Raw genomic sequence first — 20,994 nt, forward strand, 5'->3', positions numbered from 1 at the left:
ATCCTCGGGTCGAGTCAGGGTTTTTTCACCATTCTCCCGAACCCGACCTTACCCCTTAATAAAAATCCGACACAACCTGACTCGAACTTGATTTTTTAATGAAAAAAAATCGATCCTATCGGATCGGGTCATGTCAAAGTCCATCGATTTCAGGTTAAATTACCATCTCTAATTATATCATCGAGTTAATGCTTGAACATTATATTGTCGAGTCAATACTTGAAAGCAACGATAATACCAGTAGACATCAATAAAATATGATTTATCATATCTATATCATCAGATTAACTTCTAATTCAGACGACTATAAAGTTTTTACGAAAAAGGACGAGTTTGAAACATATGAATTGTCAGTTGACCATTTTATAACTTTTAATAGTCGAATGATTTAATAAAATAGTACTATATAATCAAGAGATTTTTTTTATAATTTTAATAGTGGAAACAAAAGAATTTCTTATAGTTGAGGTATCATAGGTGCACTTTACCCTTACAAATACAAACACTTTGCCCTTTATATTATATTATATTATATTATGTATTGCATCACTAAATCAGTATTATACCAAAACCAATATTCTCTTCGAATATCTTAAGTAATTATATTTGTACCTTTAATTTCTTTAAAGAAAAATTATTATTAAAATTATATGATCTATTTTTATTTTATTATTAGAAAAATTGTATTATTTACGTTAATTTTATGAAGTAATTCTCATAAAAGTTAATTTAAAATAAACGTGTTTTGACATGAATTTCAAAGTTGATTTTGTTTATAAAATAAATATATGATGTGTTATTATATTAAATTATTTAATAGAATCAGTATAAAATATTTAACAGATTTTCAGAAATATACTCGTATAAACCCAAATAATTCATAAAATATAATTATTGTTTATAACTACAATTATTATTTTAGTTGATACTAAATCATGTAATTGGTGATTTTAAGAATTGGTTTGGAGTACAAGTCATTATTATAGTGGTATATTTTAGAAAAATTAATTGCATTAACTTAAAATTTTCTTAGATTTTAAAAATAATATATTTGTTATCTAATTTATAAATTAAGTTTTTATAATGTATTCTCATAAATTTGGTTTAAGCTTCGTACAATTGGGGACGAGTACGTCGTTCCAGTGCCGACAGTTGAAGTTATAGATTTTCCGTGTCCCACGTATAAGGTTGCATTTCTATCATTGTACAAGCGGGCCACCCGATCACTGCTCTAACAATGCCAAATGCTCCAGTAGCTCTATTTTATAGAGAAAAAGGAAAACTTAATGGTAGTTGAGGAGTTCAAACTTTTCGAATGCATCCTTAAACTCTGGAAAAAAAATCTAATATGATATTTTGATTATCAATTTCTATTGTTGATAGTTACTATACACGTGAGGATTCATAATATTAATGTAATAATTCACGGTAATGTAATTGATGATGTGACATGCAGGCAACCATTTAATTGATCTTTTACAATGACCTGCTTAGTAGTGTGTATCAATTTGCAAAACAGATTGTCTTACCTGCAAGTAAGGGATTGGACAAAAATTTCAAGCTCCAATTTCAATAATCATCAATTCAGCAGCTCCACTCATGCCTCCTACACCGCCTAGTCCGAGCAAAGCCATAGCCAGTTCTTCCTTGTTCCACCGCATCAATCTGTAGCTCAGTCTTTTCAAGACTTCAACATCGACATCCAAAACCCACTTCTGGGTGCCAAACTGCCATCAGACTAACAAACCGGACTATGTCTGAACGCCAAGTAGCATAATTAAATTAATTTGTTATTCATTCAAATCCTGAAATTCAACTTAACTCAAACTCGAAATGTCAAATAACTCTGTTCTAAAAACCAAATAATTTGAACAACTTAATTCAATTACTTCAAAAAAAATTTAAAAAAAAGCTTTTTTTTTATAAATATAATCAAATTTTGCTCACCCTCATTCCAACACCTGATAGCTCTAGTGATACCACTGAAACATATGGTACATGCATGTTACTTTTTCAGATGATCCAATAATGTATTCAGACAAATACAGATGCTTTGGAACCTTGTGTTTCTTTTTCATATACTAATTAGCTTGCAAATCTGGGCAAAGGACCAAAGAATCTATACAACAAACAATGTATGCATGTGTAATTGAATCCGTCATACAAAAAACAAGGCTATATTTTGCATATAAATACCAGATGGCAAAACTAAGACTTTCTTCTAATGAAAACCACGTTCATCATAATTCAGTTCTCCATGTTTCATTAAACATACTCTTCTTTCCAGACACAGGAAGAAGTTGTTCTATCACCATATCTCATGGAAGAAATGCTGATATTTTGCAGCATTTCAACCTGCCAAAAATCAAATCCAAGTTAGGGTGCCATCATACAATATGACTCTCGAAAAGTACATTCAAATTGACCATGCAAACATATGTGCTACAAGAAGAAGGTAGCATAGCTTAAAATTGAACAAAATAAGATAGAACAGTTGAATAACACATAACGCAACATAGACATTGCATGACCGTCAGAACTTGCCAGGAGATTCTCCCACAGAATATGATTTTAGTGTCACAGGTTAAATATCAGAAGTATATAAATAACATACATTTCTAGTTTTTTCATTTCTCCCACTAGCCACTACCTATTTTCTCTTGCAACAATGCAACTTTCTTACATGCTTTTCTTTACCTTAATACCGAAAGAGAAAGATAATCTAACTTCTAGTCTTATATTGGATGAACAAACTCCAATACAAGTAATCAGAATTCCATATGAAAATCACATGGTCCTATAATCTCCTTCAAAATATTTCTGTAACACATCTTGCTTCGGCTACCCCATCTCTCAATGCCCCTGTGAATTTCTCTTTACTGAGCCTCAACTTGGTATTCAATCTTTACATCATTACTTTCGACCACTTTAAGCCTGAAAGATTGACCATCAAGCCAGCCGTTCACAGTTAGCACTAAGTAACTACATAGTTGTGAGCATTAAGTTCAGAAAAACAAACCATGTATAATACCCCCTAAAATCAATATGGAAAGTATCCATATAATGAAGAAACAAACAAGCAGTGTGTCAAAACACGAAAAACGCACCCTGGACCAAACTTGAGAAAATTATTAGTGACCATATGTGGTAAATGTCATATGTGAAAAGTGATTAAAAAAGACCTCTTTGTCATTACTGTAAATTTTAGTTTCTATCTTGGCAGCTAAAGCAACTTCAGACTTCTTCTCCCTTCCTTCAAACAATTGAGATAGGGATTAAGCATGTCCAGATCTCCACGGAGCTAAAAAAATATAAGAGCCTTGATCTCCACCTTTGTAATAATTATACTCATATTATAGAGATAATGATCAAGCTGTATTTGTTAGTGAGTGCACAAAATGGACTACTAATCATCTCAAGTTCTTGCTCAAGCTCAGTGATCATAATTAGTAATTTTTTTTACAAACGTTTGGTAACCAAAGTTTTATAACATCAACAATAAATGCAAGGAAAAAATAAAAATGCAGGCATATCATTCGTAATCACTCGGGACTTCCAATAAAAGAAAGCATACATCCAATTACTTCAATTAATATTTTCCAATCAAAGTCACATAAATTATACATATAGTTTGTTAACGATAGTTACCAGGACCTACTACACTCAAAGAGCATCTTCACAGGGATGAAAAATTTGAAAATATTTCATGCTTTAGAAGCATTCTCATTCTATTCTTCACATTCCTGTATGACTTTGTCATGCCCTACAATGAACCATATCTATAACCAAAACTCAGATGACTGTCTTCATGGTGCTGGCTACTAAACTAATTTGATAAGCACGTTCACCATACGTGGTACATAAAAAAATTAAACTATAACCCAAATTTTCAACATCAGCAAATTGAAAGCCAACACAAAGAAAAGGGATAAAACGATTAATATATTTGCTAAAAAAAGGGAAAAAGAATACTTACAATTCTCAATCCAAATCTTCTTGCCTGGTCCCCGCATTATCCCCTGATCCTGAACCCGACCCACGGCCCCCAAACGGCCAAGGAAGCGATATCCTATAACTTCTCTCCACCGCCTGATTATCTCCAGACCTCTGGCCATTATCACCACCACTACTATCACCATCGTTACCACCTGCAGTACCATGTGCCCCACGAACCCTCCTCTCATAATCAGGATCATCTGTAGGCAACTCGTGACGACACACAGGGCACGAATTATGCACTTCGAGCCACGGAAATATACAATCTTTGTGATAAAGATGGTGACAGGGCATTTGCTTCGCATCAGTCCCTTCCTCGAACTTATCCATACAAACCGCGCACTGGTTGAACTCCGAATTCATGTCGTTATTCGCTATCTTCACCGTAGGTAGAGCTTCAATGGCTGATTTAGATGCCGGTGGGGTCCCGTACCGGTGAGGGTCATTTTCGGCCAGCTATTAAATCAGTTGCTGGAGCCCGGGTCCGATGAAATAATCACCGAGGTTGGCTGGAAGCCGAAAGCCCGGCTCGGATGGATTATTCTGGATCACGAACTCGATTTGGGCTCCTCTTGAACGGAGATCGTTGAGATGGTTTTGAATGAAGGTAAATGGATCGAAATCGAATGGGTCACCTCGGGCTGAACGGGTTGACCCGAATAGGTTAGGGTTATGAAGGTCAATTGAAGCGGGGGACGGTGAAGAAGTGGTTGTGGTAGAAGAAGGAGAAGGAAAAAGGAGCGGGAGGAAGGCAGAGAACGGATCCGATGTCGATAAAAAGGGATCGGATAATGGGTTCGAGTTCGGATTCCGGTTTTGGAAGGCGGAACCTGGATTAAGGCTAGGGTTTTCGTATTCTTCGAGGAATCCCTCGTTGCATATAGGACAAGAAGGGTCAGCTGAAGAGGAGATTGTTATGGTGACGGTACGGTTACATTGGTAGCAAAAGAAATGCTAATCGGTTGCGCCGTCGGACGACATGTTTCAGGTCTAAGATGGTTTCAAGTTTCAACGGGACAACCAAAGTGAACTGAATTTAATCTTGATTTTTTTTGAAAAATATGTATATTATATATATTAAAAATATTTTTCTCAAAATAAATAACCATATAAAAATGCTTTAATTGTATTGGTCAAAGTCTTATATTAGTCCTTATATTATGAGTAAATTTATTGATTTAATTTTATAGCTTGAAAATTTTTATTCTTGTAATATTCAAAATTTGAAATTAAGTCATGACTTTGATAATATTCATAACTTTTTAAGTTAACTTTTATTATTAATTCTTATATTATGTGAAAACTATAAGTTTAATTCAATTTTTTTATTTGATCATTTTAAATCTTTATAACTTAATCATTTTATTCTTATATTATTCTATATAAATTTTAAAATTTTAAAATATAATAATTTGAAAAAAAAATAGGGAAGCAAATGATTACAATGTGAAAAATGAAGTGCTAAAGCCTTTTTATATATAAAAAAAGTTGAGGGGTAAATTTGAATAAAAATAGATTTGATATGGTAAAAATCTCAACTGTGCACTAAATTTAAAATTTTAAAAATATTTTAAGTTACAATATATCATACATGAGATTATTTACTCATATAATTAAAATAAGAAAAAAATTAAAATTGTGTAATTGAGATTACCATCTTACTAAAGTTCCAATTTTGTATCACTTTTGAAAATTGATTTAAAAAGTACTATAATTTTTTTTAATTTTTTTTGAAAGATGTAATTTAAAATTTAATTATTTGAAGTTGCTGTTAAAACTAATTTTAAAAATATAAAACATCAATTTTAAACATTATATTGTAAATTGAAAATATAATATTTGAAAATAAAAATATAATCTAACTCAAAAGAGATTTTTCACAGCAATAACTATAGCGAATATAATTTATTCTAAATGTAAAGTAATATAATAATTAAGGATTATGTGAATTCCTGCTTAATATAATTTATATCTAGAGGATTTAAAATATTAAAAGTGTGTGAATATTTTCGAGAAATGTTTTTAAATATATATGTTTAAATATTTAAATGGATTGAGTCAACCCAAACATATATGGTTTAAAAAGCTTGGTGATAGTTAAAGTATCATATATGTTTAGAAGGATTGAGCCATGCAGGATGCTGGGACCAGCGTGTTGGTTCCATCAAAGAGAACACCGTTGCAGTCATGCGCCATGACGGCAAGATTTGGAGTTATTACAGTTAACTTCGACGATATTAATAGGGCCGTAGCAGAGTCTGGACAGGAGGAGCAACTGCTTAAGTTTTAAAATCATCCTAATTAAAATAAATAAATTAGATATTTAATCACTCATCAATTTTTTTTTTTGTTTCTGTTTGATCATTCAATTTTTTTTTTTTTTATAATCGTATCTAATGTTATATATATTTTTTAGTCATCTGTCTTTAAAAAACTAACAACGATGTTGACGTAGCATTTTTAATTATTTTATCAATTTTCATTTAATTATTCTTTTATTATTTCTTGATATTTTCTATTTAAAATTTGATGTATTTATTAGATAGTTTATTAAGGGTAACAAAAAATATAATTTTCAAGTAAATTAAGTTATTTTTGCTTATTCGTTTGAGATCACTAAATTCTCATAAACGGGGTTTGGACATTAATATTTGGAGATTTTCGATTTAATCTCAATGCTCAATAGCATATTACATTAAAAAGGGGGGAAATTAAAACATTCAAAAACACATGGAAATGGGGTATTTAATCTTTAGTTGAATGTTTAACTCCAGAAACATGAAACGAAAGCACACACCCTAAACCAAATATATCACAGATACGTCTCTTATAGGTTTTATAAGAAGAACAGAAAACTTGACCCCGAATGCTCACTCTATCTGAAATCCATTCAATGCTCATCTGCAGAGTTGTCAAAGAGAGTGTACACTGTCAAATTATATGAAGAAACTAAGATGCTTGATATATGATTGACTAAACGGTGATGATTATGTACCATGCATGGCTGCAAAAAACTAGACATTTGAATCTTGAAGGTTGGGCTGAGCAAGCTGGAGCTGATAGGAGAATTGTTGAGGAATATTGGTTGCAAGCTGAAGCACACTACTAGGTTCTCCTCCTCCATAGAAGGGGAATTCATCAAGGATTTGCTGATGCTCTACTGGCTTTCCTTCTATTCCTACGTGTTGGTACTCCATTGCTGCTCGGTTTTCTTGAATCTGTGTGTGGTCATAAGAATTCTTTCCCTTTATTTCATCACAATTATGAATACAACAAGCTTAATTGAGTTTCTTACTTACCCAGCGGTACATGTTGTTGTTTTCTTCCTCGAGAATTCGTTCCTACACAATCCAATAAATCCAGGATTAATGAATTTAGCCGCTGAGATCTTAAAGTGTATGAAAACTCATATATATACGGTTCTAATTGGCATCACCTTTCTACGAAGGTTATCCAGCTGTTGTTGCAAGAGCTCATTCTGCCAAGTTACCATGCCAAAGAAATGAACATAAACTTCAAATTTACTAATTTTTTATTGTAAGAAGTCGTTGAATGAATCAACTAAAATGAAACCCAGATTTTTAAACAGTACCTTTCGTTCTCGGACCTTGTTGACCGAGCGCTCAAGTTCTTGTTCAAGTTGATCAAGCTCTTCGTATGGAATACAGCTCATGTCCTCACAAGTGTAGCGTCTCATGCTTAGTTGAAGACGACGTGTTTCTTTCCTCAACACTGCCAATTCATTGTACAATTGTTCCTATATATATGTATCATATAAAATCAAAAGGGTAAGGCAAGAAAATTTTTGGATTGATGAAACTTAAATTCTTAATCAATGAATCTTACTCGATTGTCATGCTCAGGAATGCGAGTCCCAGTGACTTTCTGGTACCTTTCTATGATGTGCTCCATTCTGTCAACACAAAAGAAACCCTAGGTAGCTAAATTATCATAACTTTTTTCATGCATTTTCAGGCCAAAGTAGAGAGGTGAAACTCAGATCAAGTCATGGGATTTCATGATAAAAATGTCAGCTTTCTATTAAGCTATGTTGACTGAACATGCAAACGTGCCTTACAGATCAACGATGAAATTAATGAAAAAACCTGTAAGGTTCAGTGCAGTATTGGCACATCTTGCCGGTGCTGGAGAAGATGATGAGGCCGATTTGAGCATCGCAGAGCACAGAGAGCTCGTGAGTCTTCTTCAAAAGCCCAGCTCGGCGCTTGGAGAAGGTGACTTGTCGAGTCGTCTGGTTCTCGATCCTCTTGATGGGTATCTTTCCTCGTCCCATAATTACCCAACAACGCCTTAAAACCCTTTGGCTATGAATCTCTAGTTAAGGAAAGACGAAATCAGGGAACTATTCTCTTTTATTCACTTCTAAAAACTCACAAATTTTAAAATAATAATGGAAAAAGGAAGGAGAAAGAAAGAAGAGGCGATGTTAATAAAGAAGTTCAAATATGGGACAAGTAGACATAAAGAAATGGGATGATAAAATGGAAACTAAAAGCTTCTGCAACCCTAAAAATAACTACTTTGTTTATAGTTTGTAGTTCTTAAAAACAGGAAGGGAAGGTATACAGAAAGAAAGAAAGAAAGAAAGAGGAGAGAGAAAGATGACTCCAAGTTTACCTATTCCTTTTGATCGTAAAAACTCTTGATCCTTTTGTGAAGCGTGTAGCAGAAAGGAAATGCTTGCTACATCCCCTCTTAATGGTAAAAGATAATACTTAATACTCTTTCTTTTAAAAGATACAAGTTCTATTCGAATTCATGTAATTATATTTGTAAGGCTGAGTGAAATTATACTTTGTCTCAGGGGAGACTGCCTCTTATTTTTTATAATTTAAAAATATACTTGAGTAAATATCAAATTACACTTTCTGATTTTAATTTATTTTGATTTTATCCTCTCATTCTTTATTACTAATTATACTTTATCTTTCTTATTTTTATGATCAATTATACTTTACTCTGGGATGATATCATATATATATAATGGTTGAGTAATTTTCTTACCATCATTTGAAATTGGATTTATCAACTTTGATTGAAAATAACAAAGTTGAATCTAAACTTGTAACAATTTGGTTTAATAATAAAAAAATTCAAATCCGAGATGGTTAGATTCAAAAAACTCGAGTCTCAAACACGAATGACCACTTCTACTCAAAACGACTTGAACTTAAAATGATTTAGAAACCAAAATTGACTAGAAATTAAGATATTTGAATAAATAACACTAAATGATTCGATAAAACATAAAAATTCAGATTAAATTGATAAAAATCTAAAATGACTTGAACTTAAATCGTCGTATGAAAAACTAATTAAACGTGAATGAAATGATTAGAAAATTTCAAAATTCGAATTAAAATCAATGTTTGGGTTGAGAGGAGAGGGGGGATCATTAGTTTTAATGGAAAATTAGCTTAGCCTTTAACAAAGGCTTGACCCTCAAGAAATGGATTGGTGAGGGGAAGGAGGAGGGGGAGTGGCATTATCAGCAATTTAATAGCAATAAGTATTTCTCCAATTGTCCTATGCGGAAACATAGACAGAAGGGTGCTGCGACTCTTAACCACTCCTCTGCTCTCATCTGCCAAGCAACCTGAAATTTACCATTTATGGAAAATCCTTTTTCAATTACAATACTATGGCCATACAGGAAAGGAAAAAACTGGAATTTTCAAACCCAAAATTCACATACCCCTAATGAGAAACGACAAACTGTAACAATCCCATGACTGAGACTTGTAGATATCTATTCTCATATCTGAATCACAGCAACTTCAACGAAAGTGTTAGAGGTAAAAAAAAGGAAAAGTAAAAGCTGAGATGAAAAGGTAATGAAATCACTTTAAGCTCCCTTTCATCCATGTATTTTCTTCTTCTTTTTTACCGCTAGAAATGGTAATGGAGCGAGTTTTTCACCACACGCAATCTAATCAAAAGTGAGTGTGGTAAAACACCAAACTTTGATGAAACGAACCAACAAATATGACCCCTTTTCTCTTGGGGTTTCTAATTACATGGAAGATGCCTTAGTGTAATGCGAAATAAGGGAAAAAATTTAATAGTCGAGGTGATAATAAGATAGTATCTGTTTAGAATTTTCTTAGCCTATAACGCACAAACACTCTGTGCAAATGCAACTGCTTGAACTCGAACTTCCAGGGAGATCAATATTTTCTTTTATCACTTAAGTCACTCAATGAATTTACGAAATAAAGCCTTAAAAACCCTAAGAATGCATACACGTAGGACACCAAGTTGATATATACAAGAAGAAGAATAAACCCCCTAAATGGTAGCGTGCAGTAATTGTGTGTTTCGTGGTAAATATGCGCGTTAATTCCATCCCATGCAGTGATTCTAGTATCTTAGAACATAGAAAATGCTTGGTTTTGCATGATAGGTTTTTGGGATTGCTGTTGAGTCGATAAGGGTTTTTGGATGTTTAATTAATTAATCAGAGCATTTGTCTGAGTCTAGTTTTAGCAAGGAGCCCTACACAGATAATGCATATTAGGTTTCCCGAAACTGGTTGCTTTTGCAATCCATTGGTCCCCCAAACCTACTCAACGTCAAAGATTTAAATTACAGCCTTACGGTTAATGTTATCATTGCAATTACTATTTTGTTTCCTCCAATCAAGAGCGTTGAACGTAAAGCCCTCTTTACTAGTAAGTTAAACTTAATTCTACTTAAAGGATTGAGGCCACTATCATAAGGGATGGACCGAGGGACAGAGAGAATAACCGTCTTCCATAATATATTTTTTTATATGTTCATTATTCCTAAAATTTTATAAGTTCGTCCCCTCACTTAAAATATTGCGTCCCTCACTATCATCTCAACCAATTCGCTTTATTAGTGTCTTCATCTTCATGAGGCTGAAGTCATTACCATCCCAATCCTTTACAAACTTAATAAATGTTAGTTTAGTCAATTATATTAAACATCTAATATCTATAAAAAAAAGGTCTAATTGTGGTTTTTATCTCCCTATTATGTTGAAATTTAGTGTTTGATTGTTTCACTTTAATTTGAAATAATTTGTTCCTATATTATTATAGGGTTTATCCCACGCACCGATAATAGAACAATATTTTATAAATAGGATTCTAATATTATTTTGTGTTCTATTTATAATTTAAAGTTTAAAGTTTAAGGATTATAATTTAGGGTTTAAGTTCATTTTAATATATCATATGATATTTAAACAGACCACTTATGAAATATTTTTCCCACTATCGGTGTATGAAATAACAAGTCATTATTATAATATTTAGTAGAGGTTTTCATGACCTGGTTAGAATAATTTTGGAAAATTGATAATATTGTTATAATAAGCTCAAATTGATAATATTGTTGTTTGTTTTTATTAAGGTGATTAACATAATTGTTTTTTTTTAAAATTTAAGCATTCGACTAATATGTAAACTTATTATTAAATAAATATGATTGATTGAATTTTTGTGTGGTACTAATTATGTGATAGAATAACAATAAAAAAATCACAATATCAATTTAAGAACAACAACTAATGATGTTATAAATTTGGACTTGCAATAATATAAAATTACATAAAGTAAATTATGTCAAACTAAAGCAGAAAGATCAAATTACTTTAATAGTAACAATATTATATCAAATTAAAATAAAGAGATCAAATCAAAAGTTTTTGGGTAATAGAAGGGCTAAAACCATAATTGAAAATTCAAAAGCTTCAAAACAGAAATGGGAACATATCCTCTGAAACAAACTCTGCATGTTTGAAACCCTAATCTCTCGCAAAAAAGTTGAATTCAACAATAATTTTAAGGCAATATTAAAAGTGGGGTTGGTTTAAACAATCTCTCTATAGCACATTGGAATTAGACCTAAAGAAAGACATTAAAACAAGGTTATACACGTTTAATTGAAAGTCAAGCACCGACAAACACATTTGATGTTTTGTAATTAATCCCAGTGAATTGCCCATCTCCTGCATGAAATAAATAAAAAAATGTGGTTGGCTCGTATATTATATATATTACTACTATTATCATGAACGCTAATAGCGAAATTAAATATCTCCACAAGTTTATTATAATGGAAAATTAATTACATGAATAAATTAAATTAGACTAAATTAAAAAATAAAAGAATTCTCAAGTTTCAACAAGTGTAATAAACTTTCTTTTAATACTAAATCTTAAAAATCTATAGGTATGTATCATATACCATGTTAATATATATCAATAAGAATGGATGAGTTGTATTTATAGTAGATGATGCAGTTTTTCTGGTTTAAGTGAAGAGTTGTAATTAGTAATCGAGTGATTATTGTTTTGATTTTTGGATCTTTTATCTCCAAAAGGAGATAGAAAAGAGAGGAGTGAAGAAAGAGGTTCTAACTCTTTCTTTCAGTCTTGATCAATTATTAATGGGAACAAATGGATTATATCAGTCATTAACGGTTCACCTCTTTTAATTTGAGTGGAGAATCACAGTCGGTGTTTGGATCTTGTCTCCATAAGGAGGTAGACGAGGGAAGAGTGAAGAAAGAGGTTCTATATCATTTCTCTCGGTCTCGATCGAGATATTTTATAGTGACCCTTAATGTTGGGGTCAAGTATTGAGTCATGATAGCTATTCGTAGGTTGGCAGGAATAATATAACCGATTAATGTGGTCAGTTGTCAATTGATTTTAACTCTGGTAAGTCATACGGAACCTACCGTAGGTCATGTCAAAAGATTGTGTCTTCTCAAAAAAGTGTAAGATTCCGAAAGCTCTATATCTAGAGATATTTATTGAGGCCTCATTTGCGAAGATGAATTCTACAGAAAAATGCAGAGATGGTACGAAAAATATACAATAAAAAACTAGAAGAACTCTCCCAAAGGGTAAGATGCAGTAAAAGGTGTTTAATTGTATATCTGCAGTTAACTCCATTCTCTTGTTTTATTAAGGAACACAGTGATTTTAATATCTAATGGTTATAAAATTGAAAATGGTTGGTTTTGGATGATATATTTTTGGGACTGTTGTTGAGTCGATAAGGGCTTTTGGATGTTCAATTGATCACAGCATTTGTCTCAGTCAAGTTTTAGTAAGGAGCCCTACACAAACTATGCAAATTAGGTTTTCCAAAAACAGGTTGCTATTGCTCTCCATTGGTCCCCCAAAGTCTACCATTTTCATTGCTCCTCAACAACGTCACACGGTTAATGTTATGTTTATCATAATTACTAATGTTATCTTAACTAATCACAATAAATATTAAATATTTTAAAATAAAGTATAATCATGGTTTTAATTTTTTATAATGTTATTAATAGATCTAAATTGATATAACATTTTTTTGTTGTTATTAAAGAAATATATATTTTTAAATAGTCTCAAGTGATTATAAGATAGTATTAATTCATAATTCTTTTTAATTATTAACGACGCACACACACCCTACCAACGCAGTTACTCAAACTCATAACCTTAAGAGAGAAAAATACTCTTTTTTACCATTGAAGATAGCGAATGAATTCAACAAACATATTTTTTAAATAGCCTTATGCATTCAACTACATGAATTATTGGTAGTTGAACATAGTTGATCGTATTTACATGTGGCATCACTTTGTCACCGAATATCAATAAAAAAGTTTCATGTTATCACGTTAAGAGTAATAATTATCAATGTTATTAAGTAGGAGTCCACATGGATGTGGTCTTTGCTTTGTGTCTATTTTTTCCCCGAATGTCTTAATTTTACCAAAATTTATTCTTGTTTAAGGTAGAGATTATATCTAACATCAGGGATGGAGCCATGTTATAGGTGAAAGGGTTCCAAAACTTTGATGGTTTAATTATCTCTTAAGCCACTAGTAGTTTTATAATCAGTGCAATTAAGCCCTTGCCTCTCCCAAAATTTTTTGGTATAATTATTTTTTAGGACTTTATCATTTTGAAATAGAATTAAGCCTTAACCTCAAAATTTTCTGGTTTCATTATAATTTCAAGACTTTTGAATTTTAAAATTAATAAAATTAAACCCTTGATCTCTTATTTTTTTATGGTTTAATTACTTTTTAGGATCCTATATATTTTAAAGTTAAACAAGTTACCCTTTCATAGTTCAATTTTGACTCCATCCTGTCTAGCACGCCCATATACCTGTAAAACATGAACTTGTAAATAAATTAGGATGAGTCGATCATCATTGTGCACTATGGCATGTCGGTCCTTGCGCTTCTCACATCGTCGCTTCGTCTGATTAATTTTGCTGGTGTAGTTGTGGGTTGTTCATGATGATGGCCTATCTATAAAGTGGTTCTTCTCATGGAGTTTTGTTGAGTCTTCTTTGTGTTTGTATCTCTGGGGAAGTCTCACGTGCGGCAACCTAATATACGGCTAAGGAAAGACACTACCAATTTTGTTATTATTTTTTTAACAAAACCGGTAAAAAGTTACCGGAAACATTATTATTTCTACCGGTTTTGTTATTATTGGGCGCTTTATCAAGTTCGGTAAAACGCCCAATAATAACAAAACCAGTATAAATAATAATGTTTTAGGTAATTTTTTATAATACTTGTATCTCTACTATTGGGTTCGATTTATTTGGTATGTTCGAAATCTATTTGTATTTTGTTTGTGCCCTTTCACTCCTTTTCTTTGTGTCAAATTACATTATGCCTTTGGCACCACCTCGTTACGATGGGGGGTTTAATGAGTCAACCTATTCCTTTCAAAAATAAAAATAATATCAAAGTCTAGGTGCCGAGAAAAAGGAGGTAATTATGCCTTTACTCACCACTTTCTACTTTCAATATTTTGGTCAAATAACCATTTAAGGACCCCTTTTATGCTTGACTTCTCTATCAAGTATAAATTGTTTACTTTCACAACTAGGGTCCTTAACTGAGTTATCCAACTTCTACGTCAGTCCAATACATTAAAATATTAAAAGTGGGACTCAAAATTTGAAAATTTGGAAGTTTTATCCATAACACTCTCAATGCGTCGTGCCAAGGTTTATGCGTCATGTCCAATGTTTTATCCACGGCACTCTTATTGTATCATGTCTAATGTTTCATCCAAGACACACTCAATGTATTGTGTCCAAAGTTCTATCCACGACACTCAATTTATCGTGTCCAATATTTTATTTATAATATCTTAATGTGTCGTATCTAAAATATATCCACGATACTCTGTATTCTATCTAAATTTTTATCTACGACACACAATGTGTCGTGTCTAATATGGGATCAACATACTTTTCTAACATAGGTTATGGCCTTTTACTGCTACTGGGCTGTATAGTGTAAAGAGAGGTTAAAAGCTTGCAAGGAGGCTTTATTCTAACATCTCCACGAATAAAGTAGAGGATCCTCGAATAATTAAACAAAGTTGACAGAATAATGTCTAATATGAACCATGTCCACCTGAAACTTATTCAGGAAAAACTTTCCCATTTTCTAGAGGAGAAGAGAGCAACGGCTAATTTAGGAGACCTCTTTGCTTGAAAACATCATGCATTGCTGCACCAATCTTTGCAGGTGATTCCACAACCGTCACTCCAGCTTCCCTTAGAGTCTTGATTTTGTCCTGAGCCGTGCCCTTCCCACCTGATACTATAGCTGTTTGTACAAACATACAACAAGTACATAACCTTTTAGATAATATTCCACAATCATGGACGTGGATGAAAAAAACAGACTGGATTGGTTGGTTCAACTGGTTAAACTTTGAACCGAGAACTAGTTGGTAGGTGGTTCAACCATATAAGTTGAACTGAAAATTTATAGAACCAGCCAAAATTGTAAGGGGAAAAAAACCCCAGATACCGGATTTCACAGCAACAAATTTAGATTTTTCTTTATGGTTTGATTCATTTCATCCTTGCCTTTTTGTACATATGATTTTTCCTAGTTTTTCTTTTTTTATATATACAATATCCTTAATTTTATAAATTTATATTTTCTAACCTTTTAGCTGATTGAACTGGGAACCAAAGGTCCAACCATTTCAATCTCTGGTTCGTTTTTTTCTTTTCAACCATGCCCACAATAGTCGATTTCGATTGTGTATCCTCCCAACTTCAATACATACATAAATACATTAAGAACAATGGTAATAATTTACCTTTCAACTAAAATTTGAAAATGTGATATCTTGATTCTTATAATAGGTTGAACATTTTCCTTTTTCCGGTATAAAGAGGGTCTTATAATTCTACTATTTTAGCTTATGCAAGAGGCCGTGCAACAGATGTAAAATACTAGCAACTGCAATCATAAAGCTAATAAGCAAAACACGAAAGCAATGCCTTACCTCCTGCATGACCCATACGCCGTCCTGGAGGAGCAGTAAGTCCGGCAATGAAGGCAACAATGGGCTTTTCAGTCCCACTTTCCTGTTCCATTTATAGAACAAAAGCAGATGTTAAATCCACGAGTGGGACAGGAAGATAATTATCCAACTGTGTTTAGTTATATGCAACTGCAGCAGAAATGAGATAAACAAAGGTTCAACAGTTCTAACATCAGTGCAAAATAGGACGGTTGCGAAAATATAATTCAGTAGGATTATAAAAATGTGAAGATGTTTGGCTATCTTATGCTTCAATTTTAACCCAATTGAGTAGAGAAGTCAATTCTGTAAGTTGCTGAAGTGTAAAGAACTATAATTGTAAACCAACGCTTACAAAATAAATTTGATCTTACTACAATTAAGTAAGAATTTGCATAGAAGTTTTCTATTTTTTACCCCACATATGTACCACAAGAAGTTAGTAAATACTAACATCAATCTCTGGAACAAGGAGTCCTTAGTTCCTTCATGCTGAAGTATAAATATTACCTTTATCAGTGCAGCAGCATCTTCTTCTGCTGTGCCTCCAATCTCACCAATTAGAATGATACCTGAATGAAATTGCAATAATCAGATAGTGCGCATTCCTATTCGCAACCAGTTTAAAGAGTTTTTCATAATAGTAACTGACACTGAATACTTAAACCGAAAAGTGAAAGCATAAATGAGACAAAATGACAACAAATGCTGCAAACAAGAAATGGGGAAAAAAGAAGAATAAGAAGAGAACTATGGTTCAGTCAGACATGGATGCCAAACCCATAATAGACAAGATACAACTACACAGTAATAAAAAACTTTTAATCCAATATGTTCCGTAGAATTAACAACTCAAATAGTACTAAATTAGGAAAATGTTACCTTCTGTCTGAGGATCAGCAAGGAATTTTGTCACACAATCAACGAAGTTTGTTCCATTAAAAGGATCCCCACCAATGCCTACACAGGTTGATTGTCCCAGACCAACTGCAGTTGTTTGAAAAACCTACAGGATAATTTGACAAATACTTTTATCACAAATTACTGAAGGGGAGGAGAGATACCATCAGCATATAAAAAACCGTGTTAGTTTAGAGTAAAACACAGCTTTATATGAGTTTCTTGAATTCTATGGTGATTCAAATACGACAACTGTGAACCTATGTATATACCTACAGAAGGAAAGGAAGATCAACTTAGGTATCAAAGAAAACTTCATAGGATTAATTCTATTCATACTTTTCAACAACCTCCATCAAATCAAATTGATCACTAGAAATTCTTCTTTGACATTTATTCTTCACTAAATAGAAAACAAATGTTATATGAGAATCACTCCAAGTTTTCTGTAACATGGATAAATATCTTTGAAGAACAAGACCATGTGGATTTCTATTTGAGTCAAATGAGGGATTGTTTTGTAAATAGGGCCTGCAAAAATAAAACAATTAATTTGTATTTTATTACTTATTTATTAAAAAAAAAAATACAAAGACATGCAATTTGGCCACAAGCTCTGCCAGAAGAGCAAAATCCATCTTCAAATGTCTTGAGAAATAGGTTAGGTGGTTTAGGAAAAAACATGTGGTGATGTATCATGAGGCATGTAGATATTAAAAGGGCAACTAGTATACATAATGAAATAAGAAAGTGATCTTGGGAACTTAGAAATTAAATGTATCCAAAAGATGAAGGTCTTACTGCTTCATATGTTAAAGTGCCGGAACGAGAAACAATTCCAATTCGACCTGGTTTGTGGATATATCCAGGCATAATTCCAATCTTGCATTCCCCAGGTTTAATGATGCCAGGGCAGTTTGGACCAATTAGCCTGGTTTTTGATTGTTGATTCAGGGCAGCCTTCACACGGACCTGCAGTACAAAGATATCAAGTTTGATATAAGAAAAAGATCAATATAACTCATTTCAAAATCACCACTCCAAAGTTATAAACAGGAGTCACAGGTGCTTTCCATCTAAGGTCTCTTTGATTCATGTACCATGTCATGTTGAGGAATTCCTTCCGTGATACAAACAACCAGATCCAGTTCAGCTTCCATTGCCTCCATGATAGCAGCTGCAGCAAAAGGTGGAGGAACATAAATGACAGAAGCATTGGCCTTAGTTTCAGCTTTTGCTTCCGCAACTGAATTGAAAACAGGAAGTCCTAAGTGCTCTGTGCCACCCTTCTTTGGTGTAACTCCACCAACCTGCCAAAAGAAAAAATGAGATAAAATTAAGGACTAAATAAGAAGCCTTGGATCATTCCCAGAATTCATAAAGACATAATGGAAAATTGCAACATTACGATATGCAGAATTTTACACAATACCTTGCAAAACTAACTTAAACTCAGTTCTCAGACATGAATAAACAAATCATCTAAAGGTCTCACTTTCCCGGATTCTCTCAATACCCGAGTATTGCAGTGAAGAAAAAAGACCCATTTATCAAATTCATGAAAAAAGGGGGGAAATCCATGAAAATTTGAAGAGATAAAAGTCAGATACGAATTTGAAGTACCATCTTAGTGCCATATTCGATGGCTTGCTCGGTGTGGAAAGTGCCATTCTTTCCCGTTATGCCTTGACAAATAACACGAGTATTCTTGTCTACGAAAACCGCCGGCTGATGCGCTGGAGCAGCCGAGAAAGCCCGTGACTGGGTCAGAAATTGAGAAGAGGAAGAGGAGGAGAGGGAACTGAGAGAGGATATCTGGGATTTGGGTGAAGAAATCTGGGAACACAAAGATCGGATGAGTCGTGAGGCTTGTCTAGCCATTGCTGCTGCTGTTGATTCAGTAATGGATCTCCTTTGCCTCTCTCGCTGCTGTAGAAACCCAAACAAGTATACTCCGACAGAATATTATTCCGACCGAAAACGAAAGCCCTCCTATATTGGTTAGCTTTAGACTTTGTCATATTACAATTGGAATACCCGATTCATTAACCCAAATCCAAAGACAACTTCTTCGGTTTGATCATAAAATTAAGGCAACATTTGATTCCTAAAATCTAAAATTATTGTTGATAATAAGATTATGAAATGCAATATTATTTGATATATTATTGATAATGTTGTTTAGTTTATTTGATAGGAATGTAAAATTATAATATTTAATTAAAGATGTCAAAGTCTTTTTTATGGTTCAAATATGATGAATTTTGGAGTCATCATCGATATACGATTGAAAATCTGTACAAATAATATGCATCTACGCTTGAATCATGGTTGGGTTTAAAAGTTCACTATCAGTAGGAATGTTGTAACACCTCACCACGTCCAAAACTTAATATCTTAAGAGATTTATATTGTCCCTAAAAAGAGATTACTATTGCTAAATGAAATGCAAATGTCAAATATAAAAAGATTGTGCAAACTCGAAAAATTATCCAAATCATTAATCAAATTCAATATGAGACCCAACTGAGATTATTTAAACAAATTAAAATTCAATTATAGATCAAATACGATTTAAGTATCAAATTGAATTAAAGTTTAAATTAAAAGGTTTAATTGCTTACCAATTTTATGAAGAGGGAAAAAGAGGTCTAATTAACAATTTAACCTAATTAGGACCAAAATAAACTTAATTAGGAAATTTAGGCTGATTTCAAAATTACTTAATTCACCCAAGTGACCAAATTGAACTAAATCATGAAAATAGGACCAAAATGAAGGGTGTTTAAAACTTATGTGGTAGCCACAGAGATTCACCACTGAAAATCCAAAACATGAGATAATTTTTGTTGGGTAAACTGCGCAAATGGTTACTAATGTTTGAGTAAGTTTTCGTTTTCACCACTGATGTTTCAAAAGTCACAAATCAGTCACTAATGTTATCGTTTGTTATAAATTGGTCACTCAATGTTAACAATTGTTAACAGGCGTGACAGAAAACACAGTTGACGCGTTAACTATTTACATTGATTGGGTTGATTGCGTTGACCACCACGTTTTTGAAACTTCAATGAGGAAAACGAAAACTTACTCAAACATTAGTGACCAACTGCATAATTTACCCTAATTAATAAAGAGGGGAATCTAAGGGTTTCATTTATCATTCTGAACCATTTTTTTCTTCCATAAACTCATCGCATCTTCCATAAACTAATCGCATCTTCCATAAACCCCTTTATTCTTCTTCCAAAAAACCATTTCTCATTCTTCAATTTGTTTGAGAGAAAAAGTAGAGAGAAAAATGATTTCTTCTTCTTCCCTTCGTCTAAGAGAAAAAGTAGTGAGAAAAATGAGCAAAAAAACCATCGTACTTACACGGAGGTTACGGCAAAGGGGGACAACGCTATGCTTTATAGTAAGCTTCTTTTGGGTTTGATAGGAAAAAAACAAAAAAAAAACCTTAGTTGGGCATCCACAGTTGCAAAGCGAAACATCAATGGAGTCTTCCATTTTCACATGATTTCTCTTCTCTTACAATTTTCAGATTTTTTTTAAATGGATATAGGAATGAAAAACCCTAAATTAAGTTTAGGGGTTGAGTTTTTTTAAAGGAGAAGAGGTGATCGTTGGAGGCTTTTGGGCCTCCAATGTGGCGGTCAACCCAGTCCATGTAAGCAGTTAACGCGCTAGCTGTGTTTTCCGTCATGCCTGTTAATGGCTGTTAACATAGAGTGACCTATTTGTAACAAAC

General features: G+C 32.9%; 2 protein-coding genes and 1 pseudogene across 2 annotated transcripts; all 3 read right to left on the reverse strand.

Moving 5' to 3' along the window:
- Positions 1 to 1,468: 1,468 nt before the first annotated feature.
- Positions 1,469 to 6,192, reverse strand: LOC120149718 (annotated as a pseudogene).
- A 529-nt stretch (positions 6,193 to 6,721) lies between these two features.
- On the reverse strand, positions 6,722 to 8,703 carry LOC120149565 (protein TRANSPARENT TESTA 16-like). The gene is made up of 8 exons (XM_039162302.1): positions 8,635 to 8,703; positions 8,103 to 8,331; positions 7,843 to 7,909; positions 7,589 to 7,753; positions 7,433 to 7,474; positions 7,296 to 7,337; positions 6,992 to 7,214; positions 6,722 to 6,897 (listed from the first exon to the last, which is right to left on the reverse strand). Exons 2-7 carry the CDS (start codon positions 8,288 to 8,290, stop codon positions 7,011 to 7,013), a joined length of 708 nt encoding a protein of 235 aa, XP_039018233.1. The 5' UTR covers positions 8,291 to 8,331; positions 8,635 to 8,703; the 3' UTR covers positions 6,722 to 6,897; positions 6,992 to 7,010.
- A 6,644-nt stretch (positions 8,704 to 15,347) lies between these two features.
- On the reverse strand, positions 15,348 to 19,256 carry LOC120149563 (succinate--CoA ligase [ADP-forming] subunit alpha, mitochondrial-like). Its single transcript, XM_039162300.1, has 7 exons — positions 18,867 to 19,256; positions 18,344 to 18,553; positions 18,045 to 18,215; positions 17,226 to 17,349; positions 16,854 to 16,915; positions 16,326 to 16,407; positions 15,348 to 15,631 (listed from the first exon to the last, which is right to left on the reverse strand). The coding sequence occupies exons 1-7, from the start codon at positions 19,122 to 19,124 to the stop codon at positions 15,492 to 15,494; spliced, it is 1,047 nt and encodes a 348-aa protein (XP_039018231.1). The 5' UTR covers positions 19,125 to 19,256; the 3' UTR covers positions 15,348 to 15,491.
- Positions 19,257 to 20,994: the final 1,738 nt, after the last annotated feature.

Source organism: Hibiscus syriacus, unplaced genomic scaffold (assembly GCF_006381635.1).
Source record: "Hibiscus syriacus cultivar Baekdansim isolate YM2019G1 unplaced genomic scaffold, ASM638163v2 tig00111008_pilon, whole genome shotgun sequence".
NCBI lineage: Eukaryota > Viridiplantae > Streptophyta > Magnoliopsida > Malvales > Malvaceae > Hibiscus > Hibiscus syriacus.